The sequence below is a fragment of the Cebus imitator genome, unplaced genomic scaffold (genome assembly GCF_001604975.1).
Source record: "Cebus imitator isolate Cc_AM_T3 unplaced genomic scaffold, Cebus_imitator-1.0 Scaffold620, whole genome shotgun sequence".
Taxonomy (NCBI): domain Eukaryota; kingdom Metazoa; phylum Chordata; class Mammalia; order Primates; family Cebidae; genus Cebus; species Cebus imitator.
The window spans coordinates 279,190-297,725 of NW_016107935.1; the positions used below are offsets into that span (position 1 = coordinate 279,190).

Below are 18,536 nucleotides of genomic sequence, written 5' to 3' on the forward strand. Positions count from 1 at the left end.
CAGTCAACTTTTTGTTCCTCATTTCTGCTTTTTTCAGTCTTTTCTTGCCTCTTAAGAGCACTCTCTCTGCTCAACTCAGAGAAGTGTCGTTCTATTTCCCATATGGGATGCTGCTTAACTTATGAATCACTACTAAAATCCAATTCGATCTTTAATTTTTCAAAATTTTGTTCTGTGATAGAGGAAATTATGAAAATACATGAAGGTAAAAATAATCAGGTGGTAAGAATTGTTGGACATTCTGGAAACCAACCACCATCTCAGGGTAGTATTTTTCTTCTATTCTTTTTATATTTTTTTATTAAGAGCTTTGCCACAAATTGTCCCATTTTATCAAGTTCTTTTTGTGCATTTACTGAGAAGATTATAAGGTCTTCTTGCTTGAATATGTTAATGTGGTTAATTACATTAATTGATTAATGATAAGCCAATCTTGTATTCTTGGGTATATTCCAAAATTGTGACAGTGTATTTTGCTAGATTGTTAATATTTTCTTTAGAATTGCATGACTGAGATTGGCCAATAATTTTTATAAATTGTACAGTCTTTTCTTGTGATATCAAGGATATGCTAACTTAATTCAGAGTTGGAAAGTGTTGGCTCTTTTACAAATTCTATGTAAAAGTCAGTGAATCCTTAGAATTACATTTGGATTGTTTGCTGGAATGTATAAACAAAACCATCTGGGCCAATTATATCTTGCATATAACTATATTTAATTACCAATTGAATTTCTTATTAAGAAGTCTATTCAGTTCAATTTTTTTTAAGTTTTTCTTTCAAAGAATTTTATGTAAGCTACTAATTTTATTCCCATAAAACTCATCATGTTATTACCATTACATTTCATTCTCTATACCATGAAATATGTCCCTTTTTTTCATTCCAGATATTCTTTATTTGTAACTTTTATCTTGACTAATATTTCCAGAGGATTATCTGCTTTTCAGTATTTTCGAACAACCAGTCTTAGGCTTTGTTAAATTTTTTTTTTTTTGAAAATTTTCAACTTTATGTGACATTGCAGTAATTTGTGATTTACTTATAATTGTCAATTGTTTTATCTATGTATGATATTAATGTATATTCTTCAGTTGTTGGTTGCAATGTTAATTAAACATTTTATCTTATCTAAATGACCATTTACTGAGATATGTTAAAAATCCAGTATGTCAGTGAATTCTCATGGTACTTCAGTCATTTTTTTTTATTTCACATTTGAATTTCTATTAATATATTCTAGTTAATAATTTTTTATAGTTTATTCAGATAACTTTTTATTATTATATAATCCCACCGCCCTTTTTTAGCCTAAAATCAAACTATACAGAAGTGGAATATGGTCTCTTCAGACATGGAAAGACTCAAACCATTGGTTTCTTATGCACCTCATCTGAGGAAATGACTTGAGTATGTTCTTCAGCAAAATAATGGAGTAATCCATGAACAAGAAAGCCACGGAATCTAAAAAACAATGGAATCATTCAATTAAACAATAAAGGCAAGTCCTGGAATGAGAACTCTGTAATAATCCTGAAGTATAACCAGTTTGGATTGGAGAGAGACAATGAAGGACTGGAAGTTGGGTAGCTGGAGAAAAAGAAAAAAGGCATTATAGTATATAATCTACGTTTATGAATTTAAAAAGTAATATAATTACCACAGGTAATAATATATAGGGGAAAAATTCTTCCCAGATAGGAAGTAAAATGGAAAACAGCAAAATTTAAGCACTCGATAAGAGAGACAGCATCTGTTGGACTGGATGCCCAGTGAAGAAAATTTATATTTCAATATACTACCTGGACTAGTAGAGTGCTATGTTTATTTGGTCATTAAAAATGTCTGTAGCATAGGGGTGAGGGGAGGTGTGACAAATGTTATTATTATTGCAAAAATAAGCAGTCAGATTATTAAATATATAGAGGTATGTATGTATTTTTGAAATTAAATTATAAATGACAGAATATTCTAAATACTGTAAATGTGAAAAATTGTGAAGAAAAAATTATATTTGTAAGCTCAATACTCATCACTCATATTGAGATCAATTGGTATTTTCTAAAGTTAATAAATCAATAAATACAGGTAGAAGTGTATTTTCTGGAATTATGACAATACACATTGATCTATGTAAAACCGATGAAATTATTCAAGAAATTCCATGTGTTTGTGATCAGCCACTACATCTCATATTGAAGATAAGATTTGGACATTCAGCACTCTGTAAATAAAACTGTGAGTCACTTTGAAACTTCACTGCATCCCCTGTGTTTTCTTTCTAAGACACACACACTTGTCAGAAACCTCACTCTTCAAGGAAAGACTTGATGGGCTAGCTAAATGCTGGTTGTGAGGGAACCAGTGTGGTTATACCAGTGTGAAAAAGACTGAGTTAGTTTGTTATCAGTTCCAACCTAGTGTGTTTGATTGGTATCTGGGTGACATATATCAACTCTTGGACCAAGATGAACAATAAATTCAAAACAAAACAAAAATCCTCAAAATTTAAGAACTGAATCATTTACCAAACAAAGGATAAGTAGAAAGCTAGTGAGTATGTTCTGGGATCACTGCCTGAGTCCAGAGGTTTTTTGACAGATTATTCATCTGACAGTCTTTGCTTGCCTATGTATTCGTCTGGCACAAAAGTACAGCACCAATTGGGATATGTTAGCTTTATGTCTCTTAATCTGAAGGCCCATGGTTTGCTAGTGAGTAGAATGATGATAGTCTGAAGACAGTTTTCAGCTTACCTGGAAAAGCTAATTCTTTATGGTAATGTAAACCTATCAACCATTGGCTGAGTAGAGCTGCGACAGCCTACAACCAGGTGAAGTCATTTTACTGTCTTGGTGACCATCAGCATGACACATTTGATGGAAACCATGTTACTGTTACATTAAGGTATTCAATGTATTTTTAGAGCATGGTTTTCTTTGGTTTTAAGTATGTTATTATAAGTCACTTTACAACATCTAGCAATCTACTATCCTGTCTATTGCTCTTGTATTTCACAAGTGAATGTCTTCCTTAAAATAGCCATAATACATACTTTGCTCCCAGCCCACAGGGAACAGCATGTGTTAATTAAAATATACATTATACAAATATCTGCTCATCTTAGTTTTCTGCATAAAAGGGATTGAAATTTGTTCCACCAAAGAAGTAAAATCAACATACTCAGAGGGCGCATTGCAGGTATATTAGCATTTCAGAGGCACAAGTGTCATAACTGGTTTAACTAAACAAAGCTGTAATGTACATTTCAGAAAACAGCCAAGGAGAAAAATCAATTCTGTATTTGAGTTGAATTCAAATACATCCAGCACTGTGTATCTGCATTCTGTGTATCCCTGCTGGGATTTGTACAAATCATTTGCAATGAAAGGCTTACTTAAATTTGTTTAGAGAGAGGCATATATTTGCCATTTTTCTTCAACTGAAAGGTCTGTTCTTAGAAATTTATGGAAATAACTTGTACCCTCAGAAGTGACTACTGTTGACCTTCTATTTTTTAGTTTTTACTTAGGTACAATTATGAAAATTTTAAGCTTTGATTATAAATTTAATTCACTGTCTGTAGGAGATGGACTAAGTAAATTGGTACTGGCATGTATAGTCTAGTGTCAGATTAATCAATGGTAACGAATATTAAGTGATGCATATATTGTTTCTGTAATTGATAAAAGATTGGTTTGTAAGGCAAATCTTCTAAGTTAAGGAATTGGCATTTTACTATTTAGTACTTCAAAACTTGTTTTTTAATCTTTTCCAAATCTTAGAACGAGGCATGATGATGGTGTGTTATCTTTGTATTTGAAATATACAATGCATATGAAAGCCAATAAATTAAACTTTTATACTTAAAGTCATTCTCAGTTTAAAGAATAGAATCAACAAAATATAGTTTGAGTAAAAAATAAATTTACAGATTTGAACTTTGTTTCCTTTAAGCTACTGTTTATTGCTCTAGCTTCCATGTAAAACATTCTTATTCATTATTTAAAATATAAAATATGACAAATTTGTCTTACAAAATTTAAAAAAAATCAAGCAGTTACTCCAAATTATCAAACTTTGAAGACCATCAGGGCTGTAGTATCACACAACTCCTGTTGGAATCACTCACATAGATGAAACAGAATGGAAACCCCTGCTGTGCAATAGGGGATGTAAATAGAGGTCCATGGTTCTGGGAAAAGCCCTGCAGCCTCCCTGAGGACTGAGAATGCTTTTCTTTTATGTCAAGTACACAAAGGAAAAAACTTGAAACTTCACCTGTTTTCTATGTGCTCAGAATTTTCCCCCTTCTCTCTCTCATTGACAGCACTTTGAGCAGCCTGAGTAGGTACTTTGTACTGAGCATCTACCGAAGGTGATTTGCCTTATTGTCCATCCTGTCCAGTTATCCTGTCCAAAGGAAGATACAGTACAGAGCCATTAAGAGGAACTTCCCTCTCATTCTGTTAAAATGAAAGATGAGAACAATAATGAAGAATTCTTCAAAGGCCCTGCATGGAGCATGACCATACGTCCAAATTTGCCATTATGACCAAATCTATAAGAAGAGCTTAGTTTGCAATGTGACACACAGCCATTTTCCACCTTGGTTAGGCTACGAGTTGGGAACTATAGCCTGTCTATTGGTTAAAAGATTAATCCCCAAGTAGTTTCAGGCCCATTCTAATAGATTTGTTACAATTTACTGATGGAATCATCTTCCAAAATACCTAACCACATTTGTAAAATAATAATAATTTAGTTTTTGCCTAATGTAGTGAGATGGAACTTATTAACTCATAGTGATCTTAGATCTTTTCTTGTTAATCTTGAATTTAGTTCCCCTGAAGAAATATACACACACATACCTGTATATACACATACACACATATATAGTCTCAGAAATATTAGTCACTAAAAAATCTTTTATAAATTGCTTTTTGTGTCAATGGCCTTGGATCCTTTCAATTTCTGATATAATAATCAGCAGCTGCAGATGTCTCTACATCCTTTACTTTTATTTCTTCAATTTCCCTACAACTTCTTGCCATGTTCTATCTGTTGTTCCAACTGCATGTTTCCTTGTTATTTTTTTGTTAAATATCAATATGCTTATGTTAAAAAGTTGCCAATGAACAGTGTTTCGGTAAAGAGTCTAATACTAGAAAACTTGGTGGGAACAGGGCATAATACTCTATTTTAAGGAAATTTCCCATAAAAATATATCTATACAGAATATATTTACGAGGGATCAGTAGTCACACACAAAGAAAAGCTCTTTGACTGTGCCCTTTGTGCTTTCAAACATGCAGCAAATCAAAAATGCTTGATAGAGAGATATTTAGAGATTTGAGAAATAAGTGGAAGCTGCAGTTTTAGGAAGGAAAATAACAAAATGAGACATGCCATTTTTCATCCCTGAAATAAAAAAACAAGCTCGTGGAAAATTGACATTGACATCTAAAACGCTGGGCATTTAGAGACACAACTCTCACTGGCTGTGTATCAAAGATCTTTTTGAGATTACATCTAGCAAGTTTTAAATTTATGAGAAAAACACAGCAAAATGTAGCATCCATCAGACATGGTATGAACTACTAGCTTGAAGTAGTTCATATTTCATTACACTACATTTCTGTCAATGATGTCACGTCTTTGTTAAGCTAGGTTTTCATTGATTGTTCTGATAAAAGGTGCACAGAAATCAATAGGAAATTGGAAATAAAGGTGATAGCATCCAAACAGATTCCAAATTTGAGAAGTTCCAGGAGCATAAGTTGACTTAGACTCCTAATGATTTGGCAATTGTGGTAATTTAAAAATAAAATAAAAATATTATTATTTTTTTCATTTATGCATATATTTTTCCTAAAGGCTACTAAATACTTAAGATATAAATTAAGTTATTTGGACCTAACTATTCATGAGCAGAAGTTAAACATTGCTTTTGACCAATTATGGAGACACAAAGCATCCTGCGGATCAAGAAAGTTTGGGGATCTCTAAATCACACAATTTTGTTGTTTGACATTGTTCAATCATTGGTTGATTTTGCTTTAAGAATAATAATAAAAGACCAAGTGACTTTCTCAGAAGATTTTTGAGGGGTGTGTGTGTGTGTGTGTGTGTGTGTGTGTGTTTGTGTGTGTTTATAATTCTTACACTCTGTGACTAAAGAGTTGCCAGTTCCCCAGTCACTACCTATGAGTGAATTGAGGCAGGGTTTTCCTAATTAGGTAGTTAGGTACAACTCCTCTTTCTGGAGTGAGATTGGTGAGGCTGCTCCATGGTAGACATGGGACAAAAATTCTTTGGTAGGAAGACTGCAAATGACATGGATCATGAGCTGTGAATGAAAAACCATTTCATGATGTTTGATGAAAAAAATTGATAGAACTGTTTTGTATCTCATTTCTGCATCAATCTAAGAATGTCAAAATATTCTCACCCTGGTTCTTATCATAAAGAATGTGAACATTTTCTTGAATCCTTGGGACAACATTGTCTGGCCAACTATCAGTTACCTGGCCCTCTAGTCTTGTCAACAATCTTCACTCTCCAATGTGTAACTCAAATTCCTATTCTTCCTAAACCCTACTTAAATCCCCTAGATGCAATTAGTCAAGCCTTCCTTTCTGCACCCATCCATATCATAGTTTCTTATTGTTTATATGTGCTTTCCCCAGTTTGTAAATTGATTAGAAATGGGAATATTCTCAGGAAACCTTTGTCAAGTTGTTCTAATGAGCCTCCTACTTTTATGAATACTACAAACTTAATAACTTTTATTCTCTTTTGGGAAACAAATATCATTAATAAATTATGATTGTTGCCCATTGCAGAACCTTAAACTTACGGGATGCATAGAAAATAACAGTAATTCTATAAAATCTGAGGGTAAGTGGATGTGGCCATGAGTGACTAAGATACTAACTGGCTTTGGTCACCCCCAAGGTGAAGAGGAATCAATATTCCAGCCCACCTGAAACCCACCTGTGGCACATCTATGTACTCAACATATGAGTTGATAAGGTGAATTTTATCATGCTTTGGTTACACCAATATCATTGTATAAATTTCACAGAAGAAAACTCACAAGCATTTTAACAAATGTAATACATGAGCTTGTAAAATTCCTGTAAGATCTATCCTGATATAATTGAGCTTGATGTTTAATGTTGTTATTAAAGAACTATGCAGAGCTTAACATTAAAACCATTTCTCTCTGGGGCCTCTGCCCACAGGGGAATCTTCTGAGGTGAAGTGATTGAATGCTAGTCTTTTGAGATTCCATTGCTATGATCGTTTCTCATTCATGCAGTATTTGCTGGACTAATATGTAGTACAGAGCAGGTACACAGGTAAACGGACCTGTCTAATCCAGGGTAAGGAGTATAGGAAGTCATGAGACTGTGGTGGCATGGATCATATCATGTTTAAAATATTCTTGTGGCTGCCCATAACATTCAGAATAAAATACAAAATCGTCACACGCCTTCCTTGGTTGCATGCTAGGTATTGCTAATTCCTCTAACCTCATTCAATCACTCTGCAAATATTCATTGAGTATTCCAAACATTTGACATACATATGTGAGCAAAATTAAGATCCTTGCCCTCATGGTGTTAACATCTAAATGCAAAATAAGAAACTGGGGAGAAGAAATTGCATTAAAAGAATCAGCAGGAAAGGCATCGGTAGTTATTTTCTGTAGAGAACCAGATAGTATTTTAGACTTTGCAGGCCATATAATCTCTATTGTAACTACTCAACTCTGAGAAGACAGCTATAGACAACACATTAATAAATGGATATGGCTGCGCACCAGGAAAACTTTATTTGCAAAAATGAGCAGCTGGCATGATCTGAGCCAGGAGCTATAATTTGTGAACTATTGGAATACAGTGTTGAATCCTCCCTGGGGAATGCTTCAATGAGAAGGTGGATTTGAGAAAAGACTTAAAAATACTTTTTACATTTCTAGCATACACTTAGCATCTAGAGTAGTGTCTGGCACACAGTAGACATTAAATAATTATTTGTTAAATGAATTAAGTGTATATTTGGTGTATATTTGTTTAATCAATGAGAGTGAATGTCATTTCTAAAGAGTGCAGTCAACATTCAGTTCCAGCAAATTACCATGAAAGATTGAGGTATTTGTTACCAGATTGTATACGCTTTCAAGAGAACCTAGAACTCCAAATTTTTATGTAAAACTCTCAAATAACTTTAATTCAAAAATAAAAACCCTTTTCGGCTGGGCGTAGTGGCTCATGCCTGTAATCCAAGCACTTTGGAGGCCAAGGTGGAAGGATCACCTGAGGTCGGGAGTTCAAGACCAGCCAGACCAACATGGTGAAACCCCGTCTTAAAAAATAAATAAATAAATAAAAAATAAAATAAATAAAAAAATAAAAACTCTTTTCATACGAAACTCAATCTTTCTGCAAGCTAGTTTTCTGGGACTTCTACTATATACATTCACAGACTAAACCAGCTGGTGTTTGTGAGTCTGTTTTCTACACTGCACAGGGTAGAAACTGACATAGGCAGCTTGTTAAAGTCAATGGCTAATTAGTAGCAGTACCAGGCACCAACTCACTTCTTCTGATCTACTTTTATTCTCTGCCTATAAGCATGATGCATGTTAAAACCATTTGTCCTGTAGGAGCAATATGCTCTCCTAAAGAAGTGTTCACAGGCTTCACGTAGTCTTTTGAAACTATATTCGTTTATGGAATATACATTTTATTTTTTTTAACCATATATTTTTCCTTGGCTTTCCTCCTGAGGAGTAATTGTCCCAAATCTTTGGGTCTGTCTGGCATAATTTTCAAGAAAAGTAAATGTCAGAAGGGATCACATTTCATTCAACAGTGTACCTCAGAGCGCTGTGCCTAACTGATGGTAGATGTTTAATATATGATTTGCTTAATTGCATGAGAGAAATATATAGTGATTATGATATTTGGGAACTGGGTGTAATTGAAATAACATTTCAGGCATGTGTTATTGGAAAAACAATTTTACTCAAGCCATGAGTACTAAAAATCTAGTATTATGAACACAAATTAAATATATGGATAATTGTTGATTCTGTAATGAATCAAAAACTTGAATGACCTAAGCATCCCAACTCCGAATATGCTGTATAATAATAATTGCAGATAATATTTATTGTACTTTTGACATGTGATGAATATTAAGCATTTTATAATTATTATGTGTCTAACTTTAAAGAAACATGATTTTATTATCCTCATTTTGTAGGTCAAACAACTGAGGCACAGAGATATTCCTTGTCACACAAGGCAATAAAGGGCCTAGCCATGGTTCGATTTCCAAGGCAGCCTCTCTTAAACTACTAAGAAGACTACTGATGCTTCAGCTAAAGTGAACTTTTGAAAGTGCAACTCTGGGAATTGCTTCCTCAATTATACTAACAATAAACTATTCTCTTTTCACTTTCTTTTTTATTTTAAAATTATAGTACCATTGAACACAGTCAGCTGGCTGGAGGGTGTACCTTGATGTGAAATGGTTAATAGAGGTCACAGTGTAAATGAAAACATCTTTTAATCTGCTCTTGGGGTCACATTTCCAACACTTCCATTTTCTTCCTTCTCTCGCATCATTACATACATATCAGTGTTTACATGATTACAGTGGTTTGTTTGTTCTAATACTATTAGAGCTCTAAATGTTCCCTAAAAGCTACTCTATGTCATTGTGACTGGTGCTGTTTCCTAGTACGCCTGATAGTGTGGAGGGGTAAGATTTCTTTTTTTCTGTCAGTGATAGCAGCTGTCAACCCCTAAAACACTGACAAAAATTGATATTAACACTCTTTTTGTCAAATCAAGGACAAGGCACTTCAGAAGTGAATAAATCTAGAACAGCCAACACTGCAGTCTCTTGAGCAGTTTATTTGTTATAAATACAAGTCAATACCACAAGATGGCACCTTTTTACTTTCAACACCTATGATTACAAACAATTATCTTCATAAAACGGTCTCGGTTTTTTAATGTGTTGTTTTAGATATTATTGAAACCTTATAAAAGCAAGACTTTCTACAAACAGGATTGGTGCTCGATGTATATTAAATGAGGTCAGATAATTAAATTCAAAAAAAGAATTTATAAATATTCAGATAAGAAAATTGAAATTACAAAAGCAGAGTTTGTCATCATTAAACTGAATTACAACTGTGTGTGGTTAATGCTATATCTACATGGCTAAGTTTTTGTTAAAATACAGTTTTAGTAACCAAATAATATACCTCATTCTCCAACTTAGCCACCTATTTCATTTGTACATCCTAACATTCAGTACACATTCCCTTCAAAAATAACCTAGCTTTCATTTAGTTCAGCAATTACACACACTCTGTTATTTTCAATAGCTGCAACCCATGAATTGCCATCATCCCCTGGCTATAAAATAAAATACAATATTTAAAGGTTAAAAACTCAGAGAATTTTTGAAATGGTAATCCATTCTCTCTGTGTTCATGAAAACAGGCAATCCAATTTGAAAGTCTTTAAACCAATGTAAACTCTAGAAAACTCAGTGTTGAAGTATGGGAAGAATAAAGACTTTGCACTAATATAGTGCGTAACAATGCAGTGTCAGACTCATCATTTACAGTAAATGCCTTGATTGGACTTTCCTCTGGATTGTCATTATGCTGCTGAAGATCAAGTTTACTCAAGTCTGTGGAAATTCCATCGTGTTTTCTTCCTCCCAGTTCCAAACAGGAAGAGAAGGGTTTTCAGGTCCCTTGGGAAAACCAAAAAATAAAACACTCACACCCGCAAACAACTTGAAAACAAAATGGCAGACCTAATAATCCTTGACTCCATGTCCAAATGAAGTGGAGGCAATATTACTTTTGCAATATTTGTATTCTGCCCAATATATCACATCATGAGATTCCTCAAAAAACTGAGAAGTCTGAGAGCTACAAAAGAGAAAGCAGTTAAGGCAGTTGATGTCTACATTTGGATTTCTTTTTCAGGTTACATGTCTAAGTCTCCATCGTAGGCTAAGGTCAGAGGCTTCTGTTGGGGAGGTGTGCTTTGATGTGCTTTTGGCTTCTTGCTGCAAAGGGAAAAAAATTCCTTAGATAAAGCAAGTTCATAGAGCTCTGTTTCATCTGCCAAAGACAATTTTGAAGTATAGAAATTCAAGTGGTGAAATGACAAAAAGATTCATTTCTCTGGATGTGCTGGTTTCCTTTTATGAATACTGAATACTTTACCCTTCTGTTAAGAAGTCATCATCTTACACAATTTTAAAACTGGTTTAGTGGAATGAAGGAACTTAGTAGCAGGGCTGTTCTCCTTCTATGTTCTTGTTGATATACAACAGGGATGTCTGCTGCTCACTCATTTTTAAACTACTATGACCTTCACATCACAGATGCTCAACATCATAAGTGGCTGGAGCAGCCACGCCTCACCCTGGTCTTGTTTTTAAGTAAACACACTTCTACCTTGACCTGGAACCTGACATTTAGCTGCCAAGATGCCAGAGTGTGTCAAGAAAATTTCACCAATTCTACTCCGTGCAAAGCCATTCTCACCTGGTCTCTGCTTTACTTGAAGTCCACAACTTCTCCAGGTCAGTAAAGGCTGCTTTTCCTTCTCATGGAAAGGAAAGCTTAAGTTGAACAACATTTCCAAATCATACAGCGATGCCCCAGACGTGGGGCAGAACACCCTGCAGTACACTTCTTGTTTCTTCGTATGGGCAAATCTCAACTTGTATTTATAAATGCGTGTAACCTTTAATTCTGCCACTCACTGCTCTCACCTCCGCCACACTTATCCTCCCTCCTCAGGGCCTTTGCCTCACCCTGCCTACACAGCCTGGGTTCATCTCTCTCCCTGTCTCCAGCCTTCCATGCTTTTATTTTATATTAGTATCTATTGCTTATTGGATACATACTAAGTACCAAGCTCTGTGCTGAACGTTTTACACAAAATCTCTCAAAACATCACAGAGAAATCCTGCAAGGAAGGCATTAGGATTATTGCTGCTTTACAGAGAAGGACTACCGAGGTTGTTTACCTCCCCTCAGGTCACAAGTGAGTGGTAGAGCATGCATTCTAAACAAATCTAACACACAGACCTGAGCTTTTAACCTTTACACCACACTCTCTGTATATATATGGCATTCATTTGGCACTTGGAGAAAAATGACATTTTTTTGTCTGCACATATGAATTATGTTTTATATTCTGAGTGTATCTAATTTAAAAACAAAGATTTTAATCTGCACAATTCAGTGGCATTTGACACAGTCACAGCATGTCCACCATCACCATTATCTAGCTCCAGAACATTTTCATCATGCCAAAAGGCAACTCTGCTCTCCTCCAAGCAATCTCTCCCCTACTTCCCCCTGCTCTCAGCCCCTGGCAACCACTCATCAATCAACTTCCTTCCCTGATAGATTTTGATATCTCATATAAATGGAATCATACCGTATGTGGCCTTTTGTCTCTGGCTTCTTTCACTTAATGGCTAAAATGGAGAACTTTATGTTATGTGAATTTTACTGCAATAAAAAGTTGATAAAATTAAAGTGGTTGCAGGGAGAAACTCCTAGTTTAAATTGCGCAAGTTTTAATTTAAGGAGTAAAATTAATTTTTTGATTGATGTTTGAAGCAAATCATAGAAGTTAAAGAAATAAATTAAAAATGTTTTGGCAGAACCCCTAAAAGGAAGCGCAGATTCTCCCGGTGTCCCTCATCCTGGCACCTGGCATGCAGCAGGTGCTCATTGAGGATATACTGAGTGCTGGGAAGGGATGGCTGCAGGCGAACAACTTCCAGCCAGGGAAGCTGTGGAGACCCAAAAACATGATTCAGAATTTTCTCCAGAGGGAGGCTTCACCTTCAATTTTCTGCTTTCCAGGTCATCTCCAATGCTCAAAAGGGTATTACATAATTATCTGAATAACATCCAATTTAACTTTATCTGTACTCATGTATAAGTATGTTCCAGTGACTCTAGACTGATGGGCCCAGGCTCTGGCATGAACCCCACTTGAAACGGAGTCCTGGGCATACTACTCCGTGGTATTTAAAGGTGCTAAGAAATCACACACCCACCAGAGGTTGAGGCCATCTGAATGTGACTATAAATCCACCCTGATGGTGGTGGTGGTGGTAGGTTGTCTTAATGGCAAAAAAGAGTACAAGGAAGTTCATGTGAAATGATAGCAGGAGTCTTCTCCCTCCCACCTCCCTTGGTTTTCTTTTTCGTTGGGGGGAGGGAGCAAAGAAGAAGAGAGGGGTAAGAAATGTAGGTGCTTCCCAAACAGAGATTTCAGTAGTCTGCCCTTAATTGGAATTTGCTAAAGGCCACTGGACAAAGAGAAATTAGAGAATCTCGTGCACCAGGGAGTTGAGAATAGGAAGCCAGGAGAAAGGCTAGAGGTGGTCATATTTCTATAAAGAGACAATACTACCACCTGGGAGACAAGTCAACTTGGCCAGCCTCTGTGATCCAGGCTTAGAATATTCTACGCAAAATTTACACAAATGTGTTTATACCACTTACCAAATTTGGAATCACATACACCATGGCTACCTCTGAAGGAAAGTGGGGGCTACTAATAGGCATGCCTTTGGACCTTTGTGGGCCATGAAGAGTGCTGGGGATTACTGGGATTAGGACCTCATTTATCATGCATCTGTTCATATTGTGCAACCTCCCAATTGCCAGATACTAAAATCACAACTATGAATGCATGAGATCTGAGAAGTTTTATGGCTTAGCACAGATCAGCCTCCTCTCAAATGTTAATCTCTGGACCACTGAATGTGGTAGTACTTTGCTGCATAACAGGGGTGTTGCAAGGCTTTCTGGCCAGTAAAAAAGAACCCCAGAAGGAGAAGCTGAGTGGCAAGACTGCACTCAGCAAGGCCAATATTGAGGAGGCCAGCAAGTAGGAGGCTTGTCTTTAGAGCCTCTAGTTTGCTTTCCTTTCTCCCTACACTATCCACTTTTTCCTTTAGAAGTAAGTTTATTTCTCATTGTTTTCTGCTCCACTCTGGTTTCAGAAATGGTATGATCACCTCCCTCCTGCACTAAATCAGGACCCATAAATGCCTGGCACATAGGCCACCAACACCACCAGTCATCCTGTGCCCAGGTGGACATCTCTAATCCATCACTCTATTCTCTCCTGTTAAGCTGGGGTGTAGCCTCATCATTCTTCCTAATGGAGCACTCTTGACAGCCATAGCCACTTTTAGAGTTGGCACAAAGCATAAAACCATTTTGCAATCCTGGCTGTGAAAGATCACAGGCAGACACATCTTGAAGCAACCTCTTTTAGGGTCATTTGCATTTTAGCAAAGGATAAAAATGCATTAAGCCAGAAAAGTGAGCTCATTGTGGACTGACAAGCAAGCCTCTGGCACTTTCCAGCAAGGACTCATTCTCAGGCCAGGAGAAATTAACTAGTTTGATGAAAGCAGCACACTATCTTTTGTTTTGGCAGCCATTTGTGGGAGGCCAGCCTTTGGAGGTAGAAGCACCACTCAAACTTAGGAAGAATGACAGTGCATTACAGAACCATGCTGGGCAAGGCAGAATGGACATCATTATTGGGCGTAACTTCCAGATGCTACATCTCGGTTAACAGTAACTGGATGAGCTCATCCAGTGGTCATCCCCCTTAAATTGCCTCATGGATATTTACTGCCAGGGGATTAGGGGCATCAATAATATTTCTGAAACTCCAAACACTAATGGTAGATGTTCAAAGGCTAGTATTTGAAAGAAGTAGTCTTTAAGAAGACTATTTTTTGATATTTTCTCAGAAGCATTTTCAAGTTTTATTATAAATTGCTTTCATCTGAAGTATACACCAAAGACCTGGCATATTATAGCAGTTCTCTTGTCCTAAGGCTTCTATTTTTGGCAAAAATATAAAATCTCTAAAACTGTCATCCTCTAACTCTTCTGCAATCCATTTAATAGAGTTAGATGTTATGAAAATATCTATTTGGGTTTCTTTAGGCGACTCATATGTAACAGTAAATGGTATGTGTTTTTATATCAATAGGTCTGTACCAGGTCTACAGCTTACTTTACCTGTGAAACAAGGAACCTCTAGGAAATGTGGAAGCTACAGGCATTATGTTGAGTCTAAAGAGTTTTGGGGATTACTCAAGGGAAAGAAACCACGAAGACTCAAAGACCAGCATGCACTCTAAGGGTAGGCAAACCTGGGGTTGATTCTACCATGCAGGTGACCTCAGGAAAATTATATAACCTAAGGATCAATTACTTTTTAAAATAGGGATGGCAATAGCAACACATCCTTGGATTATTATGATTTAATAAGCAATGTATGTAATGTTTGACATATTAGATTTTTTTCCTAGACTATTTTTCTAAAAACCACTGGCAATAAATTAATTTTTATGAATATACTCCTTTATTCATCCATTTATTTATTTGCTCAATAAATCTTTACCAAATTCATGCTTTAAAACATTCCGTAAAGCATAGTCATTACCTCTCTCCACCCAAACTCTCTGGAGTTTGATAGAGGAGGAAGATGTTTATATAAATAACTACAATATTAGCATGGGGGAAACGCCACAGGAAAAGAGACATGAATGATTTATTTCAGACTGTTAAAAAAGAAAAATGTTGGTATTTGAGTTTTGGGATGAATAAACAGGTAGATTACCAATAGCTAGCAATGGGATACAAGGAGTAAGCCACAGAAGAAGAAAACCTCCTTGGGAAATTAGCAGGGCAGTACTCTTAAGTGCCTGATATGGTTAGGCTTTGTGTCCTCACCCAAATCTCACCTTGAATTGCAAACTCCATAAACCCCATAATCCCCATGTGTCAAGGGAGCATCGAGGTAGAGGTAGTTGAATCATGGCCATGCCGCTCTCATGATAGCGAGTGAGTTCTCTCAAGATTTGATGGCTTTATAAGGGGCTCTTTCCCTACCCTCAGCACTCATTTCATACTGCCACCCTGTGAAGAAGGTGTCTGTTTCTCCTTTGCCTTCAGCCATGATTGTAAGTTTCCTGAGGACCCCCTAGCCATGCAGAACTCTGAGTCAATTGAATCTCTTTCCTTTATAAATTATCCAGTCACAGCTATTTCTTCATAGCAGTATGACAATAGACTAATATAGTACTCTAATGTAAAATTATTTCTCCTAGAAATTATCTTTAAGAAAGAGGTTATAGTCATATTCAATGATTATAAAATCTTTTATATAATGAGGGGCTACATTTGTTATACAAATAGCTTTTTAAAAAATGAAAATAATATACATACACACAGGACAAGTAAAATGGTCATCTTCCCTAATATATGCAGATAGGCGCTTGGATGCTAGGATAAAACCTCTGAAACAGTAGCATAAAGAGATCCAAAGAAATGCTATATCTCAGACAACTTGGGTGAAATAAATATACTAAACCTGATACTGAAGCAAACTGTGAAAAGAAAGACTAAAGCAGTGATGAGAGTGACTCATCTGAAAGATAGATGGAGACATTGAATAAAACTGTGTTCTGAATATAAAATTAGAGAAAACGAACATTGTATATAATGAAATACTGTATTTATATATGATATAAGATAATAAATGGAACTGTATAATTTGCAAATTGATTAAATATTAGCATAGACAATTTATTATCTAAATCTAAAAGTTTATTTAAAAAGTCAATTTTTTTTCTGTTTTTTAAATTTTTCATAGTTAGAAAATGAAGACTTAAATGTGTTTCGACCTATACAACACACCAGCCTGTATAGGGCATAGGGAATTAGTAGAAGATAGGTTTGAAAGAGCCGTTTGGGATCCAGCTGCGGAAGACTTTAGTCAACTGGTGAAGCAGCCAAAATATGACTTTAGTTTTGCTATCTGTGGGAAGCCAGGGCTCATGTGTGAGCAGGAGAGGTCTGATCCCTGGAGCTAAGCTTCAGAAAGATGAATCTGGCTCTAGACTGCAGATGGGAGAATGTGTAACAGGTCCAAATATGAGTTCTACTTCCAGAGGGACACTATTAAAGGCAGGCATTGGGGATGAAGAAAACAGCTATGAAAAATAATGTGCATAAATATTTATGTATTTTGGCTACTGAAAAGTAAAGAGAAATTTTATTGATATTTTATATAAAAGAGCTATGAAAAATAACATGCATAAATATGTAATTTGGCTACTGAAAAGAGAAATTTTATTGATATTTTATATTTAAAAATTCACCAGAAAGCAATACACTGATGTAGCAAAACCGCACTTGTACCCCATGAATATATATATATAAATTCTCTAGAAATTGGTTTGTTAAGAGAATTCAATGATGTACCTAATTAATTCCTAGAGCCTAGAGTCATGCAGAAAGGGGCCTTAATAAATATGTGTTGTCAAAGGAATAGATTATGATTAACACATTTTTAGGTTGAAGGGAATGGAGAAAAATCAAAAGGCAAAATATATGTGTTACTACATGTTAATTTTTAATCTTTTTAATAATTAAGGGAACAGGGAACCATAGAATCTGGATTTGGGGATGTGGCTACTAACAGCTAGAATTCATATAAATTACAGACTGATACACTCTCCAATTAGCTTATGCTGTGTTACCCTACTGATTGCTTTGAAAGCAGTTTCCTATCAGCCAAACCTTCATGTCTTTTGCTGCAATTTAAGAAATTTCCCCCTTGTTTTAATCTTTTCTGGTGGTGAATGCTTCTTATTCTTCTAAACCTCATGCAAAGCTTTCAAATTCACATTTGCTCATTTAGAGTAGATCTAGACAATACTAACCAAACTTATCAATTTGAATTAAAAAAAGTAAAAAAAAAATTGGTTCTAGGATGAATGACCAACTGAAGATGACACTTTTCACTACAACAACAGGGAAATGTTAGTTGGATAGAAATCTAATTTCTAGGGATTCAATTTCTATCACCATAGGTGGCAGAAAGAATTAAAGTCATCTTATTTTCTTTACCAACTTTCACTCACCAAGACAAACGATTTAAAAATCTGTGTAGCCTTGGAAACACAATTTGAGGCTAAAAAGACAATGGCTGAATTTGAATCAAGATTAAAACTTGGGTAAAAATCCTCAGAAAAATAGTCTCTGAGATAGATGATGAAGATAAATATCTTTACTAGGAGAAAAAAGTGAAGTAACACTTTGATCTCATGAAAATAAAAAAATACATTGAAACTTCTGCTCAGAAAGCCGATAAAATATTCTCAGAACACTTGAAAATATTAAAATCTACAGGTGACCCTTGAACAACACAGGTTTGAACTGTATCAACTTATATGCAGATTTTCTTCCACCTCTGCCACCCTGAGACAACAAGGCTAACCCCCATTTCTTCCTCCTTCTCCTTAGCCTAGTCAGTATGAAGATGATGAGGATGAAGACCTTCATGATAATCCATAACTGCTTAGTGAATAGTAAATATATTTTCCTTTTTTTTTTTTTTTTTTTTTTTTTTTTTTTTTTTTTTTT

At 35.5% G+C, this 18,536-nt stretch overlaps 1 protein-coding gene across 1 annotated transcript in view; it reads right to left on the reverse strand.

Annotated features, from left to right (window-relative positions):
• Nucleotides 1-9,918: 9,918 nt before the first annotated feature.
• Nucleotides 9,919-18,536, reverse strand: part of THSD7B (thrombospondin type 1 domain containing 7B) — a 569,933-nt gene continuing 561,315 nt past the window's right edge. The window contains exon 28 of the mRNA XM_037734459.1: nt 9,919-11,110. Coding sequence (XP_037590387.1) covers nt 11,029-11,110 — 82 coding nt within the window. The 3' untranslated portion in view covers nt 9,919-11,028. The remainder of the gene's footprint in view (nt 11,111-18,536) is intronic.